We start from the raw sequence: 19,076 nt of genomic DNA, 5'->3' as shown, positions 1-19,076 counted from the left end.
CAGAATATTCTTTTTTACACTAAAGAATACAATCTAAAAAATTCTTTACCAGATTCTTTGAATCTGGCATTTTCACTGTTTACAGCATAATTACGGTATGCACATACCATATACACTCATCTACGGTGAGTGTAATGTTATAGAAGGATACCCCCAATTTTGGAAAATTGAAAAAAATTAGTCTTATTAATTTTTAGATTATATTAATAAAATTACTATAGAAGACTGAAAGCATAACAGTATATGTTATTTGCATAATTTCAGTAAACCAGTTCTCATTAAAATTTTAGTAGAATTAAAAATACCGATAATTATTTTATAGAAAATTATAATAATAATTCCGTTACAGAAAAGTTTATTGCTTATTTTATAAAAATAATTGGTAAAATCTAGTTTAACATTTAATTATATCACCTTTCATGTTTTATGTTTTATTTTAATTCCACATTTAAGTCACTTTGACTTAAATGAAACGCAACTCTGTTGCAGTCGCGTGGCTTTTAATAATAAAGAAATCATTACTGTAGGACTATACGTCATGTAACACTATGTCAAAGATGTGTTGCCGCTTTTATAATTAAAGAAAATCTGAGACTTGAATGGAATGTTCTCAGATATTATATAACAATCAATGTATAAAAATCAGATCTTCAGTAATAGTATTCGGCAATATAAGGTAACCTCACTCACATTGTAGGGTGGTTTTATTGTAGAGATTCAAATTTTTATATAAAAAAAGATATCAAAAATAATAAAAAAATAGTAGGAAAAACATGTATTACGTAACTGTAGTTTACAGAGAATTAACAAATTTTGTATATCGGGAGAATTCTTTTTTTGAAATTCTATTCTCAAACAAAAAATTGCTCGAGTTTTATAATTTGAACTATTCTTTTTTTTAACAGTAAAGAATGACGTTAAATCAATAATAGCTTCAAAATTATACGCAGAATTTATACGAGAAATAAAGTTAAACGAAGGACGCCACATCAAAAAAACAAGTTTAATGACTGTGCGCATTCAACGCTGCGGGTCATATGTTTATTAATATGTGACGAGCTCACAGACAAATTTTATGCAAAATACTGTTAACCTTCTCTCTATATTTACGTATTTTGCTAAGAATATTATTATAACCAAGGAAATCATTAAAAATTTACTTCATTATATTTAAATAATATGATAAAGCTGTAGGGTAATATGACTAATTAACCTGGATTTTAAAATCACTTTATGAATCATTACAAGTCACATCATATATGAATTTTATTAAAATATAAATTAACGAAGAAAATGTAATTATTACAAAAAGAAGATTTTACTAGTTAATAACGATATTAAGTTTACTCTTTATTTGATAGAATACGAAAAATCTACATAATCACTTTTCCAACATATTTTTTATGTATTTCCTTAGGGCGAGTGCAAAATAAAATTGAAATTTACCAGTTTTTTCCATATATAAATCTGCCCGCCAGACTAGTCTAGTGGTTAACTCGGCGACGCAAATCAGTTTTTTTAACAGCTGATTTTCGAAGTCGAAGGTCGTAAGGTTCAAATCCTAGTAGAAGTTTACTTTTATACGTAATTGAATATTAGAAACTGAATACCAATGTAATTTGGTGTTTGGGGTTCATTTAATCCACACGTGTTAGAAATGGTCAGCCTGAATCTGTACAAGTCTACACGTCATTTAAATGTCATACATATCATCCTCATCTCATTGTGTCCGGAGGGGGGGGGGGTTGCTTATTATTCAATAGCTGAACAGATTGCAATGGATAAATTAGGAAAAAAAACTTAAATCTCTTTTTAGAAGTTTCGTAGAGTCTTACGTCCATTTATCTTAATAGTATTTCCGTTTCATCCACAAAAACATCATGAAAATTTGACCAAAAGGCCTATTCATCACCAGAATATAAGAGAAACCAAAACAAACCAATTAATATTCAAGCCTTCATTAATAAAAGAGATAAAAAGGCAATTTTTAAAGTCAAAAATTGGAAATAGGTTTTTTAGTAATTATGTGTGAGCTGTTGCTCTCAGTATTATCGCTATTCACACCTTAGTGTGGATAAAATAAAATTTTAAGATAAAATATGTTATCAAATCAAATTCTATGAAATCAGAAGGATATTGAGGTTGTTCACGATCTACTTTGCTCCTAGGGCAGGGAATCCAGGAGTTTCATCATTCTTTTCTTTTTTTTGGCATTGAAGTAGTTTTACTGTATATTTTTATCATGTTACCAATTTGAATATCTTTTAAATTCAGATTTGATGATTAGATTTGAGATCTAACATATTTCTCGAAGGTTGAACTCGATTTTGAGCCGAGTGTATACGTTGCTCTTCAAGTCTTTGAGAACGCTCTGCCGTAGACTCACGTTGTCTACGATCGTAAATTCTAGAAGTTCTTCCTCCTATCTATGACATCGCCGATCTAGGCCTTGTGAAGATATTAATAACAGATTGGAAGTCCAATTTATGCCAGTTATCTGTTTGGCTTACCCTGATAGAACTTCTTAGTTCATTATATAAAAATCTAAATTTAATAAAACATAAAATAATTTTCTGAAGAAGTCGATATTGGTATCGAGATTCAGTATTTCTCAGACCATTAAAACATTCTTAAATATGTAAATGTTTGTCATCCCCTTTAATTTTATTATCAGATTAATTTCTTTTTACATATATTTCGATAATAAAATTAATATTTTATAGAGAATAACATTAATTTTAGTAAATCACATAATAACTTTCTGAAGAAGTCGACATTGACGTAGGCAACAATCGATATAGACATTCAATTTAGCAAAAGTAGTTCTAGGTTATTTATTTATACGTTTTTGTTATTTATGATTTAAATAATACCTATAATGGAGAGGTATGAACTGTGGTAAACATTCCACATAAGAAAGACACAGTTAAAATTACGTAATGATTGGTTCAGTAATTTTCGCGGTTATCGGGACGTCAGAAGACGTCCTTCTTGTAGTAGTGAAATAAAAAGGTAATAAAAAATCTCAGTAAGGACCTTAATTACTAGGATAAGAAGAACTTGTGTTTTCGTACAGCTTTAAGTTTTTCAATAAATATTAAATGAAGTTTAAATGAAGAAATTTTAATTACCAATTAATCTAAATTTGTAAAAATGCAAAGTCGTTGATGTGATAATAATTTTTATGATTTTAAATGTAAATTTCCTTTAATCTATTGAACCTTTCAAATAAAATTAATATTTAAAAAACCCACGACGAAAAGATGGTTAAGAGAATGAAATAACTAGATAACTGTATTTTTACCTTATAATCCTCTGAGACATTGTCATATTGTTTTCAAGACAATAAAATTTAAGATTTTGATTAACCGTAGTGCGTGACTATGATGATAATTAAAGATTATCTGTGCAGTCTCCGGATCACGCACGACGGTCAATAAAAATCTTAAATTCTATTGTCTTAAAAATATCACAATGTCACACAGTATTATAAGGTAAAACTGCAGTTATTTAATTATTTCACTCCTTTTAGAAGACCACCTTTTAACATTTCTAATTTTTAATTTTGTTTTTTATTTATTATTTTTTAAAGATTAGTAGGGCTGTGCCCAACAGTAGGACGTTTATAGGCTGATGATGAAAGTTTAATGTACTTGACCAGCGCAACTTATTTAATAATCTACTTAGAAACATTCAAAAGCCGTTTTGAAGAAACATATCTACTGCAACGCCCCCTGGCGGCTTAAAACCGTAAATCTAAGAACCTGCTCTGAAGTGATAGTTATATAATGCAAAAAACCGCATAAAAATCGGCCCAGTAGTTTTTGAGGAAAATGTTAACAGATACACACAACTTCTCGTCCCAAACGCATATATCGTATCCGTTCCGTCGTGGGTAATAAATAAATAGAAAATTTAAAAAAATTAAGTAGGTTTTTTTTTATTTGGAATATAGACGGAAAAAGAAGTTACCTGCGGATCTCTTTAAAGAAATGGTGGTCGGTGATATGAGCACTTTCCATTTTAAAGACCGAAAAAATAAAGGATATATCTCACTTTCATGAAAAATTATATATATTAATGAAACTTAAAAAATTATGGCATTATATAACTGTTTATTACATCTTTCCAGTCATTTAAACAGTACAGAATTGAAATGTCATGAAACCTTTTTTCACAGAAATACATTTCATCTACACAAATTTAACCGAGCGGTATAAAGTACAATTTTAAACACAAGTAGTATTGATATGTGAAGACTTTCTTAGACTAAAGTTTTGTCATTAATTTACGATATACTTTAACTATCAAACTATTTGAAGGAGAATTTTATGAATAAAAGTTAGTATTGTTCTTAATTTCTTCCCTTAGAAAAAAAATCATCTAAAATCATATTATAGCCTTGTTTTTTCCCAACATCACAGAAATGATAATTAATGATACGTAACTTGTATATTTATTAAAGATATCTTTATTCTCCTTTTGATTTTATAACTTATTTTTTATATAAAAAATATAAAATAGTTACTTTTTAGTATATTTCAATCAACTAAGATGTTGGTTTCCAATAAATTGGAGATTTTTTCTTTTTTATTTAACCTCCGGGACCGCAGTTAGGTATTGCCGTAGAGGATGACATGAATGACAATTTTTTTAGCGTGTGAAAATGCCATACCTACTCGGGACTCCGGATGAAAGGTCGAGTCGCTACCACTCGCGCCATCGAGGCCGGCAATAAATTGGATATTAATATAGCTAAATTTTAATAATTAACGATGTTAGAAGTTTGGTGATGAATAATGTTTTAATCAATTTCTGTGGTAATAAACTATTATCGGTAAGATATTGGACGTGAAAGAAAGCTACAGCCTTGTTTAACGCCATATTTATTGTTAAAGCTAAATTGTTTTATATAATAAATTACACCTTACTCCCACCCTGAGTAATAATTCTCCCGACTCCCGAGAGATTGTGGGCGGTGTAAGCACTCGCTGCCTAGAGGGGACCTCAAAGCTATTCTATAGAGGGAGTTGTGTGATCTCGTGATGCAGTTCTTTCAAGAAACCCGTTTCCTTATCCTTTTCCTTATTCTCCACTTTGGGTTCTGTGAGTGTAGATCATATCACGAAAGTTTCATGCTAAGGATGCCGGGTATTGTAATACATTTTTGATATGATCTGGTAATAGAAGATTTCTGAAGTTTATTCTGTTCCGGTTCGTTTGCCGCAATCGTAATCAAAAAACGTAGTGCCAAAATGCCTATGTGGAATTCCGATCCAGAACCTTTTAGAAAAAACAGATGCTACCACTCTGCCACGGCGGTTGGCTTTATATATTTTTTAAAAATTAAAAAAAAATTTAACTCATTTAAGTGATACTTTGTAATACGTTTTTTCATCCAAAGAACCTGTTCAATTTTGCTTATTAGAAGGAATACTTTGGCTGTGAAATTAACAAAACAAATTATTTATGTTTTATTTTACACGCTAGCTTCTGCATTTTCATTAAAATTTAAAAATATACTTCCATTCTATACATAGATAATTTTATTAAATACTAAGCTACAGCTATGAATAATTTAATAAAAAATGCATACATTGTACACTATAAATGCATAAATAAAGTAAATAAAGAATTCTCTTACGGAAAAAAATAAAAATATTTAGGCATTTTTGCACTGTAATATATTACTCCAGGTTACATTAATTGTTCAGAAACAAGATATTACAAATTTTTAATGTAATTCATACATAAATCTCATCCAGTTTATTTATTTATTTTTTTAATAACTTACATTCTACATTAATCCGAATTCCTACTTCGCTTAGAAAGAAGATTAGCTACAATATATTATATGATTCTAAACGGGAAAAATAACTGGTTTTTTGTTGTAAGTAATAAATATTTTCTAACAGTTTGTTTACATCTATTAAACGATGTGATATAAAGTAAAATGTCCTTAATTAAAACTAAGCAGGATGAGGAAATAAAAATTACCTTTTATTTATTATACAAAAACAGTAAAAGGCTCTTACTAAAATTTTTAACGGTAAAATACTTATTTTAACTATTTTCTTACTTCTGAAGTGATTTAGAAATAAAAGCGACACAAATAATTTCTATGCACTGCTTACAAACATGTCCGGCAGTAAAATCAAGCCAACGCCGCTTCCTAAATTAAAATTAATCTGGTTTACATGAAATATAAAAAGGAAAATACATTATTACGTATTGTATTGTAACGGTTAAGCGCCTGCAGAATAATTCACCGAATTATGGTGCATAGCGACCGTTTCAGGTTATTGTTTTTTATGTTTTCTCTACATTGGTTACAATGTTATTTAAAATTAACGATGCGATTATTAGGGAAAGGCTAGGTTAAAAGAGAAGGATTTTTATTAAAACAAAGGCAGAATATTATATTTTTTTTTATTAAATAAAGAATAAAATTAAAATTCCTTGTATCGGATAATTTAGCTAAAAACCTGTAAAGATGAGTTTATATGTTATACATTTTATGTTAATTTATTTATTGAATTTAATATGTTATTCTCCCTTTTTTTTATTAGTTTTATTACGTACAACAATAACATAATCGTTCAATTAAACTAGGAGTAAAAAAAGATGACGAAATAATGTAATGCAGACCATATTTGTATTATAGAAAAAGTATTATTAGAAGACTATCCAACAGGTATTTTAGCAGCCCATAAAGTTACCGAGAATCGATCGAACAAGAAAAATTTCTAGACAGATTTAAAAGCAGCTGTCCTTCGTCAGATTACGCTAAAGGGGTGAACCGCTCTACAGGTCCCATATCCTCACCGTGAATCTAGCAGGATTTTACCTGTGCCATACAGTCCAAAATGGGGCCGAAAAGATCAACGATGAGAGGAAAAGATAAACGGTAAAGATAACCTTCTCACCGTTTATCTTTACCTCGGAGAAATAGCAGCAGGAGTCAAAATACACCCATACGATATTTCAAGGCCCCTCTTAGCAGTGATAATAAATTTCGACCAAGGTTTTCCGAGAAGTTATAAGAATTTTTGGTAGTAGTTAAGACAGTTAAATAACAGAATTTTTCTTACCTTGTAATTAATATATATATTAAAAAAACAGCCGTAATTTTATCTAACCTTTCTTCCGTCAGAAATAATTTTAGGCTATAACAGATTTTGATAAAAGTTTATTATACCCTATTAGTACAGTCAATTTGTATTTTTATTAGAAAATCCTTACCTACCGATTGATGTTTTTTCCATATGTTAGGGGTGATGAGGGAAGCTTAACTCCAGATTTGTAACATCCCCCTCTAAAAGATTTTTGAAAAACTCAAAAGGTTTTTTAAATGCGTTTTTCTCTGAATCTATGCATTTTAGAGAAAAGTTTTTCAAACAAAATATGTAGAGGACATTCTCCTCTACAATTAATGTGTTTGAAGTTATGCCGTATAATTTGAAATTGAAATACTAGGTGACGCTGAAGTTGTAAAAAACGTGTTTTTTCGGTTTTTTCACCGGAAAAAATTGTTTTTCGTCTGTATTGCATTTGGAAAAATTGTTAATCTCAAAAAAACAGACAACTTTTATTTAAACAATTTCTTGTATAAGTTTATGTAGAATACTTGAAATTTGCGCATTTCCTTTTCTTAAGGCGGTTCGCACGTTTGAAAGGACTAATTTCCGATTAAATTAATGCAGTGCAACTCTTTCAGAGAAAATAATTAATATTTATACTAATGTAATATGTAAAAGAAGCTTTAGATATTAGTTTAGAAATATTATTAAAACAAACAACGGAAATAAAAATTATTCATACATATTTTATATTCATTAATTTTAATTTTACATATCTGTAAACGCTTTGTAAGCACTAATTCAAGTCTGTGTGATGTATTTGAATCTCGTTTGAAGATAAATCAATATGTATCTATATATATATATACTTTATGTATACTCATTCTGACTGAGTTGAAGTTTATGTATTAAAATTTTGGAAAATATTCTTTGAGAAACAGAATGATATCATATAATACAGGATAGTATTAAAATATGGAACCAAACGGCTTCATATTTCAAAACTGAGGGGATACTAGAAGCAAGAAACAAGTGTGGATTTACATAGTTACAAAATTACTACTTTATTGTGTTTATTGGCGGTCCAAATTTTGGACCGCCTTATTAAATCATACCTTTTTTAAAAATATGATACAAGATTTTAAAGTAAAATTTTACGAGTAAACGATGGCAAAAATCATTTCTCGATAAATTCCTTCGTATTCGAGTTATATGCAATCAAATTTGGAAAAACGAAAAAAAACGCTACTTTCAAAATTAATCCAATAACAAACTTTAAACAGGTAATGTTGTAATTAATGGCCCAAACAATAACAATTACAGCCTTCAGTATAATAAATAAAACTAACAATTTGCAGTACTACTACAAATTGACTGGCTAGATCAACTGGTATTATTTACTTTATCCCAATATTTAATTTTAGAATTTACTTATATGCATTCGGTCTTAAATTACTTAATACAATGAATTTTGAAAAAGATTTCAATAATTTAAAAAAACTTAAATTTATATTTTCAAATTTAGAGTATTAAGTCAGCTGACTTTCCTACAATATAACTTATTAACTTCTCATTTTGGCTTCTTACTTCAGATATGCAAACAAATATAATTTTTCTTATAATAGAATCATTTAAATTATAAGAAAAAAAGCTAGCATCAGAAATAAAGAAAACATATTGTAGGATAACTTTTCCATTCCATTCCCCGAATTCATTCATTTAATACAAAATGATTTCTTACATGTTCCAAAATGAAACTAAGGATTTCGGACGTTCATTATTAAGCGGATATGCATTTTTTTTAAATAGATTATCCAATCGATTACAGAAATTCAGTCCTTCGCATAGTTTAGAATATTCTTGTCAAAGTTTATTATAGAAATTTGGTTTCATTAGATGGAAAAAATTTTATTGTAATAATTACAAAAAGAGTACTTTTTGTTTGTTTCTTAATTCATGATTTTAAGTGTATAACTTTGGATAAAAAAAAAGTGTATCACTGGATATTTTTGTATTTTATATTCTAATAAATTGTTAATAGTTATTTGTACTGTATTAAAAATATTTGCTAAAGGCAGTTATGTAGGTTGTGTTCAGAATCGATATGACAGATGTCTAGGTACTGTAATTTTTTTACAAATTTAAGTTACGAGTGTTTACCTGGTACGTAAAAATAAGTACGTCAAGTAAATTCTAGGCATGATTTTTGTTTTCTTCAATTTTATTTGACTTTTGAATGTTATTTTTAATTTTGAAACAAGTTAACATGTTTTTATAATGTTTAAATAACATGTATTACATTATAAATTAAATGACGAGTCGCATAATAAATATTTTTTCATTTATGATGATTCTAAGTTAAAAATAAAAATAGATTAAAAAATATATAATCGAGATCAGTTCACTTAGTGAAGTGTAAGTCTTAAATATACATAAAAAATCGAACCAAGATCATACTAGGTTAGATTAACAAGTTCTTCATTTTTAGAAATCGGTTAAAAAAAGTAAGGGCCATTTTACAAATTGTGAGATATACGCTAAGGGGAAGAAGTATCGCGATTTATCGTGATGGTGAGGAGATTCAAACTGGATATTGCGTGATGGCTGTAAACATTTATCAGGGCACATCATAATACTTTGTGCGCGTAACTGTTGTGTGAATTTTTTGTCCACAAAAGCACGGAACAATTATTTTATGTACTTGTGTAGCGCAATGTATTTCTTGCCGATGAAAAATACAGGATATTCAAAATATCTTTATTTCATTTAAAAATATAATCTCTTTATAATTACCTGTTATCGTTGAATTTTTAAAAACATTTATTAATATTACTGAACAATATTTTTATTTAATTTCAAGCTATTTCAATGGACACGATTCTTCAAACTTAAGTTTGAAGAGAGGTGGGTCAAAAAATAAGTTACACCCTTACCATGTTCTTGAATTGAAAGGGATATATATTAATGTCTTGTAGTGGCAGCACTGATTGTGCTGTTGTCTTCATGCTTCCTCAGCAGCAATTCTGTACGACATTCAGTACGTGTGTACTGTTGTTATCAATATGCTGTGGCCTCTAGGAGTTTCGGCCAGATTAGAAGAGTATTAAGCAGCCGGAATTTTTCTGGGCAAAAATTACAATTGTGAAATTCATCGCCAAATTGTTGAGGTAAGAATGCAATGTCACAAATCATGGGATTTTGATCCCATGATCAAAATTGGTGTCAAATGTTCAGAAACGGAAAAACAAATGTGAATGACGAATTGCGTGCTGGGCGTCCTTCAACTGCAAACACAACGCGGAACGCGTGAATGAAATGATCTTGAGTGACAGCCGCATTAAAATTAGAGAGATTGCAAGTGAACTTAACATCAGTTATGGTAGTTTATTTATGATTATTCACGATCAGCTTGGTTACCGTAAGATGTGTGCATGATGGATGTCACATCTGTTGACCGACAAACACAAACATCAACGTTTTGCGTCTGCTCTTTTTTCTTCAACCTTATTCCAGGAATGGTCCACAGTTTATAAACAAATAATCACAGAGGATGAGAGGTGGGTGCTTCGTTACACTCCTGAGACTAAACGAGCATCACCTGAACGGAGACAAAAATTCGCCGCAGCCAAAAAAAGTGAAAACATTCCCACATGTTCGAAAGGTTATGCTGACAGTCTTTTTCGATTTGGAGGAAGTTGTTTACAGTGAATTTATGCCCTGAGGAAAAAAATCAATGCCGAATGTTACTGTGAGACTAAAAAGATTACAAAAAAAGGGTACGAGACCTGGAAAATTGAGCGATACGGTCGTTTTGCTTCGAGATAACGCTACTCCTCATTCAGGTCATGTGCCAAAGGAGTTACTGCAAAAATTCAAGTGGGAAGTATGATCTAATCCGCCTTACAGCCCTGACCTAGCACCCTGCGTTTACCACCTGTTTGGTCCTCTCAAGCGAGACCTGGGAGAGAGGAGAGTTTCGCTAATGATGAACTGAAGGAAGCGGTCCTTAAATGGTTGAAGGAAATTGGACGAAATTTTTATGAGAGTGGAACTGAAAAACTTATCACAAGGTATGAAACGTGTTTAGAAAAACTTGGTGATTATGTCTTGATTAATGTTTAAATAATGTACAAAAAAAGTGTGAAGTGTGCAAAGAGATACTTATGTTACTATGTTGCTTTGATTATAAATCCAAGTTAAGCCTATATATATATATATATATATATATATATATATATATATATATGTAATATATATATATATATAAAGAATGTTATATAAATAAATAAAAGGATGTATATATACATTCTTATATTTATTTCTGAATAAATAGTTATTAAAAATAAATATTTATTTTTTTCTTTAAGGAAACAACGATAATTTAATTCCTGATTTACCTTTCCACACAACCACACAAGCTAATTACTTCTGGTGTGGGTAACCATTATAATTTATCATAAAGAGTTGTTTCCAAGATCACTATAACGCACGTCTAGCTAGTATAATGTTTTTTTCCGAATACAACTTAAAACTGTTATCTGATATGTAAAAATAATTTTTTTAAATAAATTCTATATGTAACTTTATTTTCACTTATTTTCTTTGTAAGCTTTGTTCATTATTAAAAAAAAAAATTAAAATAGTAAAAATATTATTTTAATATTTACAATTTATATGGCAAATCACCGATTAAATAAGTTTATTTATAATCGTGACGTGTAAAAAATAAAAAAAGTAATAAAAATTAGTTCATTTCGTTAACAGTAAAGCTTATGTATACGCAAAAAAAGAAAATCGACTAGATTTGTTTTTAATTTTAAGCTAATACTCGATTATAATTTTATTAAACTGTAAATAAATATTAAGGCTGAAGGTTATTTTATTTATTACTATTTTAATAATGTTTATAAATCTATAACTTTTATTTATTTAATCAAAATAATAATGTCAAAGGAATTAATATTAATTTTTTTTATTTAAGAGAAAAATAGTGATGAAATTATCATTTTGAAATTTTAAAATTGGATTTAAAACTTTTTTCTAAGAAAATTTTTATTAATTAAACTGATAAAAATTACCTCTCACATTTTGTGAATGATCGTATTAAACTGACTTAAAAAAAAAAAAAAAAAAATAATCTAAAAATAATACACGCAATGGATATAATATGCACGTATAAAATTTGAACTTATGTTTCAAATTCGTTTGTAAACTACTCTTGATTAGTATGGTAGGCTTTTCATTAATATTAAAACAGAACAGTTATCTAATATAATATTATAATTAACCAAATCCATTACTGTTTAGTTACTTAATATACTATATTATTTATTTAATTAATTTCTAATTAAAGTAATAGTTATTTAATAATAGCAATTTTTTTTTATTAAAAATAAATTAATTGAATAAATTACCTTCAAGTTTTCTTGAGGATGTTCGTTTCCTTTGTATTCAATATATCTTGCCTTAACTGGATCGACGTCTTCAGATGTCGTCTGCGACTTATTCTTTTTATTCCACGAAACCAGTTGACGAACCTTATCCATTTTTGTTGTTTTCTTACGTACATCTTTATTTTTACTTTGACTTTTTATTTGCTGTTGATGTTTTTGTTTGTCATCTTGATTATTGTTAGTATTACTGCTGGTACTATTATGATGCTGTTCATGGTGGACATGATGTTTTTGTTGATCTTGTTTTTTGTTATTATTATGTTGCGGTTTATAATCGTATTCTGTATTAATAAGGTGTTCTTTTTGTTTTTGCGTATGTTGTGGTGATGTTTGTAACGAATTAGATGATGGTAAAGGATCTGATAAAAATTCTTTATGTTTAAACGACGCTGTAGTTTTAATGTGATGTTCAAAATATCGTTCTTTGGTTGTTAAATCGGAAATCGATCCCAAATTTTCGACTAATAAATCGTTCGTCGTTGCGATGTATCGATTCTCATTGTTATTATTATTATTAATAATACTGTTATTATTTGTTAATATATTTTGTTGAAATCTTCGTTTATGCGAATCTAATCTTGATTCTAATCGATCACGACGCATAGCTAAATGATCCAATATGCTGTTATCATTAGTTTTCATATTAGTTGTTTCTATTAATACACCGGCTTCGTTTTCTTCTTCTTCTTCTACATCGGTATTTATTCGACGGTCGACTGTCGTATGAATCGTCCTTTTGATTATTTCATCGTTGGTTTTATCCCCACCACTACAAACGACTTGAGCGTATATAACTTGATCCGTATCAGTGGGCGTTGTGTTTGGATTTAAGTAGGAGAACGGCCTATTCATGTTGTGTTGGCGGTCTACGTCCATAGCGGGGTCAACTAATGCGTTTATCCTTGTTTTTGGTGGGGAAATTCTTTTAGTATCTCTTTTTGATAATTCTCTTACGATCCTTTTTACGTCTTTCCCCTTATCTTGAGTACTTGAAATAGAATACGAATCGTAATGTCTTTCGTCAAATTCTAAATATTTTTCTACGTTGTTACTATTAGGTGAACTTATACTGCTCGATGTATTTTTCTTTAATGTTTCTTTCACCGACCGTTTACCGTTTATATCATTCCCTTTACTATCAGAAACATCAAGAGCGCTGACTACCGAATGGTTATCTTGTCCGCTTTCTTCTGTTTCTTCGATACTTTTCGGTGATGATGTTCTTCCAGTATTTTCTTTCGATATCCTTCTCGATGATTTTTTAGGACTTTTATTTTTACTTCTTTTAAAACTGCCTTGTTCCAAAGGATAATCGACGCTGTTATTAAATTTTTCTTCGATCGGTGTAGGAGGTTCAATAACTATTTTAGGTGTAGACTTAAAACTAAAAGGATTGTTGTTATTATTATTGTTATTGCTCGTTCCTTTATTATTTTCATCTTCTAATATCGGTGATAATTGTTTTTGAGTTCTTTCATTAACTTTACGATCTTTTCTTAATCTCCTATCTAATGTTGCAAATATTGATAATTTTTTTTCATCCCTTTCTCTATTTTGTGAATCATCTCTTTCAATTTTTTCTTTATTTTTATGACGTAAACTACCTTTACCGACATCGCTCACACTTCTTGTTAATCTTTTTCCAGCGTTTTGTTTCTCATCATATCCATGAGTTTTACCTGGAACATTATAAAAATAAATTTTTTAAATTATTAAAAAAAACTACAGACTATATTTAATTATTTATTAGTATCATATTTTTTTATTTCTATTTTATATACTTCTATGAGTTAAGAGTATCAGGTTGGAATGTTACATTTCAGAAAGAAAATGGGAACAACGGAATCCACTTAGTCCCTCAGATTAATTCTGAATATCTAAAGAAGAAAAAAGATATAGATTATCTTTTTCTATATGACATTTATAGATTTTGATTAATTTATAACGAATATTGCTTCATAAATAAGGATTTGTAATAACGAATCTATCCTTATAAGTACAAGCGTAGATTTCAACCTTAAGATCTTAATAGATCTTAAAATATTACACAATGTATTACTCCAATATGAAGTTAATTTAATTAATTAATAGGAAATAAATTCAGTTACACTGCGATTTGAAATTGAATAATTTTTTTCTAAATAAAATAAATTGATCTTTAAAAGAATGTGTTTTATATATAGAGTGCTACATGAAGAAATATATATATACTTTACAAATACATACCTGCAGATAAAAATTAAAAAAAAAAAATCGTATAAATATAGGTCCGACAAAGTTTTGTTTTCCAATTACGGCTACCGAAAGATTTTACCTCTAATACGCCCTATAAACGTTATGGAATTTCTGCGGACATCAGTTACGAGAAACTTTTGTGGTTTTTCGTAATTTGGCTTAGAGAATTAAAAAGGATTGAGACTTACAGCTATATCTCCATTAACATCAGACAAACTTTTTTTAACTGGCAAACATCTCGTAAAAAACAAAAGTTGTGTTATGTACGGAGTAAAAAAGTATGTTAAACTTAAAACTAAACACGGTAGAATATTAAATTTTAAAAACTGATAAATAAAATAATATTAAAAGCTCTTTTACAGAAAAGTAAACAAGATAAAAACTGAAAGAAAATCATCAAAATTGAAAAGACACTATTAAAAATTTTCTCGTTGATAATTTACGCATACGATGTACGATATCAAATAAAACTATACTACTATTAGGTACAAAAAACAATATAAAACATTGCAGAGTTCCCCAGCCCGAACCACTGCATCGATTTCGCCAATTTTTTTTAAAATGAAAGCTTATCCTACTGATATGTTTTCAATGGTCGCCTGGGAATGTATATTAGCTGCATTTCTATATGATTAGAAAGATTATCTTAATAATATAGATAAAATAATGTTAAGGCAAATTAGATTAAATATTTAAAAAAAATACTAAAAAATAATTCATAATTGTGAAGCCGCTATTGACAATTATTTTGAGCATATATTTATGTACACGTTGAAGGGAATATAGATGAATCGTTTTTTTTTGTTTGTTTAATTAATTTGTTTAATTGTGTTTAGGTTTTAAAGCTAAACTACGGCACTACAAAACAGTAATCTGCCCAAAAGCCTTATATACAGGTGAGAGTTTAGGAAAGTTTAATGTAAGAAATCTTTTAAGAGAAGAATCTTAAGGAAGATTTTCGGATCTAGTAAAACAGAGAAGGTTAAAATCTAAAAAAAATTTACCGAGAAATAAAAGATTTAGAAACGGAAATGAGGAAAAGACGAATGAGGTTTTTTGGCTATATTTATAGAACGAGTGGCAATAGTCTTACAAAACAATTACTTAACTTTTACAAAGAGAGAAAAACAAAAATGGGTGTCACCGGGAAGTAAACCAAGACCTAGAAAAACTAAACAGAGTGGAAAAAAATAATAACAGATACATAAAAATAGTCCGTTGTTTGATTTGGTAAAGGTGGATATTGTTTTTTTTTTTTACGAATAAGTGACCATTCATTTTTGCAAAGATTGCTTGTTCATAAATATAAACACAAGGGTAAGCTAAAATATTTAATTTTCTAAATATAGATCTATGCAATTCATATGTACGGGTGGGAGATAATGATCTAACAGCCTATTTTTCTAACTTAAAAACTCGTTCTGACTTTTTGAGAAAGCCCCAAGAGATGATATTATACTTTATATGAAAATATATGAAGATATAAAAAAAGTTTAATAATGATGACAAAATCAAATATCAAATAATATCAATATCAAATAAAAGTTTATGATTTTATTAAGGCGCTTACGTATAGACGAATGAAAATTTTCAGAATTACATATTCATGAAGAGTCTGTTTCGGTTACTGACCTTCGAAATCTATCAATTAGAAATTATACGGATTTTTTTACTGTAAATATTTTATTTATTTCATTAATAGATATATTGAAATAATACCATTTATATAGACTATAATAAGGGGTTTATCTATAATCGGGCTTTAAAGTTAGTTTAAAAAGGTTACTTGTTCATTTTGAATCCTATTAAAATATTTTGTAAATATGAAGTAATTTCAGTATCAAAATTACATTACTGTATAAAAATATTCATTTTATTTTAAATTATACACATAAAATTCAGACAGGTTGTTGAAACTTCATCTATGAATCCAATATTTATAAATACGAAAGTCTATGGCGGTTCTGTCCGTTTGCAACAGCATCACGCGAGAACCAACCGACTGACTGCTTTCATATTTTCAGGGCATATTCCTGTTATCCCAGGGAAGGTTTTAAGCCAAGATCAAGGCCCTAACTCCCTTGGGGTGAGGTAGTGAATTTTTCTTAAATTTAGACGACGACGTAATACCGTTTTTGATTTCGTTTTTCAACGTAAAAATAATATACTATGTTTTTTATAACGTATCCGATTTTTAGTTCTCTACCTTGACCCCTTTCCGAGATAAAGGGTATTCTAAGGTAACGGAATGGGAACCCCCAAAGGATTACTTCAACCTGCAGAAGGAGCGTATCAGAGCTTCTATGTCAAGAACGTTGGAGGAAAGAGAGCTTTTCAGGTTTTAATTGTTATTTATCAGTATTATTCTCACAACCATGAGGATAACGAACACACAGCGGGGGTCCACCACAGCTAGACGGTAAGGGCGAGTGAAGCAAGTCCTGACCGTCTAGTTAAAACATAAAAGAAAAAGACATTTGCTTTTTTTCTTGCTGAAGAGTAGTGTACACAAAACAATACTTTCGATCATCATAAGGAGCCCTTAAATGGCTAATGACAACAACCTGCAGCCTCTGTGTTTGTGTAGTCATCTGTCTCGGAATAATCACTACATCTGTTTTCAATTTCTTTGTTTTATCTTTTTTTTTTACATTTTCATTTAAATTTCCCCTAAAAATAATTAAATAGCAAATATGTACAAAGTTTCATGACAGGAGGTGTTTTAACTTGTACTACTTTTTATCAGTCAATTCCATGAAATTCGACCACCTACGTTTTTATCATTACGCAACTATACAAACCCAACCGGTGATTCACTATCCAGTAATTAATTTTTTTCTAAAAAAAAAAAAAATTAAATGGAAGCCGTTTGGGTAAAATAGTTTAACTTCTGAGAGCTAATCATTAACTTATGTATTACCAGCTGATACTCGGTTTGAAAATTACAGTTCTAATCCTAGCTATATTTTTTCACACCTTTTTTTTGGTTAATAGGCTATAAAAATAAATAATAAGTAAATGTAAACTCGCATGTTCAAACCAACACAATCAGAAGCAGGATCTATCACACGAACTAATTTTTTCCGCTTTCTTTTAAATTTATTTATAATTCTATCCTTCTATTATAATTTTATAAATAAAATTGTTCGCATTGTATTGTATGTGGTCATAAGTCAACAAATGATTGTTTCCTACCTGTTTAAAAACCATGTGGTGAAATAATATAATGCATTTTTTTCCTTATAAAACAATACTATAAATTCATTCTAGAATTCAGGCATCTTGAATAAATTTATCATATAAGAATATTAATATATAAAAACTTGAAAAACCCATTTTATTTTTAAAAAAAACAAAACAAAAAATGAACGAAAACAAGAATAAAAAATAAACGGTAACATGACTGCACCTTTGAACTTTGTATGATGTATAATTCTAAGATTTCCTACTAATAAGCTAAGTTTACATTTCAAAGAATAGAAAATGCTTTAAACGAACATTATCATTATTTTATATCGAATTTCCTTTTTATGGGCAATCCTTGATTTATACTGAATTAAATTTTTTTGAAAAAAAAGCATTCCGAATAAAAGATATTTAAATAAATCGGCCTCCACTTTTAGGTAATCTTATTATTATATTAAAACCTTGATTATATATTACCATTATTTCTTTCACATATCTCTTATATTTTTCAATATGCCAGTTCCGCAATTCTTTTTAGACGCTGCAAATACTGACATACTTCTACATATAGTATATATTAAAATTATTTAACTAAAACTTTTATCGTAATAACTTTAACTCGTCGTATTAAAATATGACGATAAATCAAGATAAGAAAATCAGAATTAGTACAAGTACATGGCTTTTAAAATACGCGATATGCAAAAAGAAATAGAAATACAAGACTACAGGGCTAATTAGTAAGTAAGTTTAAACTAATCGCTTTATATCTTTTCCAATGAGTTTGAAACTAATAATTCGCTTCATATTTACAGTAAAACGTAGTTTTATTTTACTCTCTTTTTCGCCAACTCATAATGATTGATTTCTTTACTGAAATTAACTTTTAAAAAGCAGGAGAAAAGTAAAGAAAATTATCATTTTTAAATGAAACAGGAGAAAAACGTTCGTTTAAAATATATTTTATTAACGGCCTAATAAATAATTTTTTCTTAATATCTTCCCTTCCTTTGTTACAAGGAATATTCTAGTTACCGCTTTTTTAAAGTAACTGCAATTTTTAAAATGAGTTGTTCATTAAAAAAGAAAACAAAACTGGTATGTTTTATTTTGACAGGCTGAG

General features: G+C 28.7%; 1 protein-coding gene across 3 annotated transcripts in view; it reads right to left on the bottom strand.

Moving 5' to 3' along the window:
• Positions 1 to 19,076, bottom strand: part of blo (bloated) — a 230,586-nt gene that overhangs the window by 59,085 nt on the left and 152,425 nt on the right. For all 3 annotated transcript variants that reach the window (XM_075381970.1, XM_075381971.1, XM_075381972.1), the window contains one exon: positions 12,494 to 14,211. In XM_075381970.1, the coding sequence (XP_075238085.1) occupies positions 12,494 to 14,211 (1,718 nt within the window). The remainder of the gene's footprint in view (positions 1 to 12,493; positions 14,212 to 19,076) is intronic.

Source organism: Lycorma delicatula, chromosome 1, assembly GCF_047948215.1.
Source record: "Lycorma delicatula isolate Av1 chromosome 1, ASM4794821v1, whole genome shotgun sequence".
NCBI lineage: Eukaryota > Metazoa > Arthropoda > Insecta > Hemiptera > Fulgoridae > Lycorma > Lycorma delicatula.
Note: the sequence above shows the minus strand (reverse complement) of the source record. Positions and strands in the feature narration are given on the sequence as shown.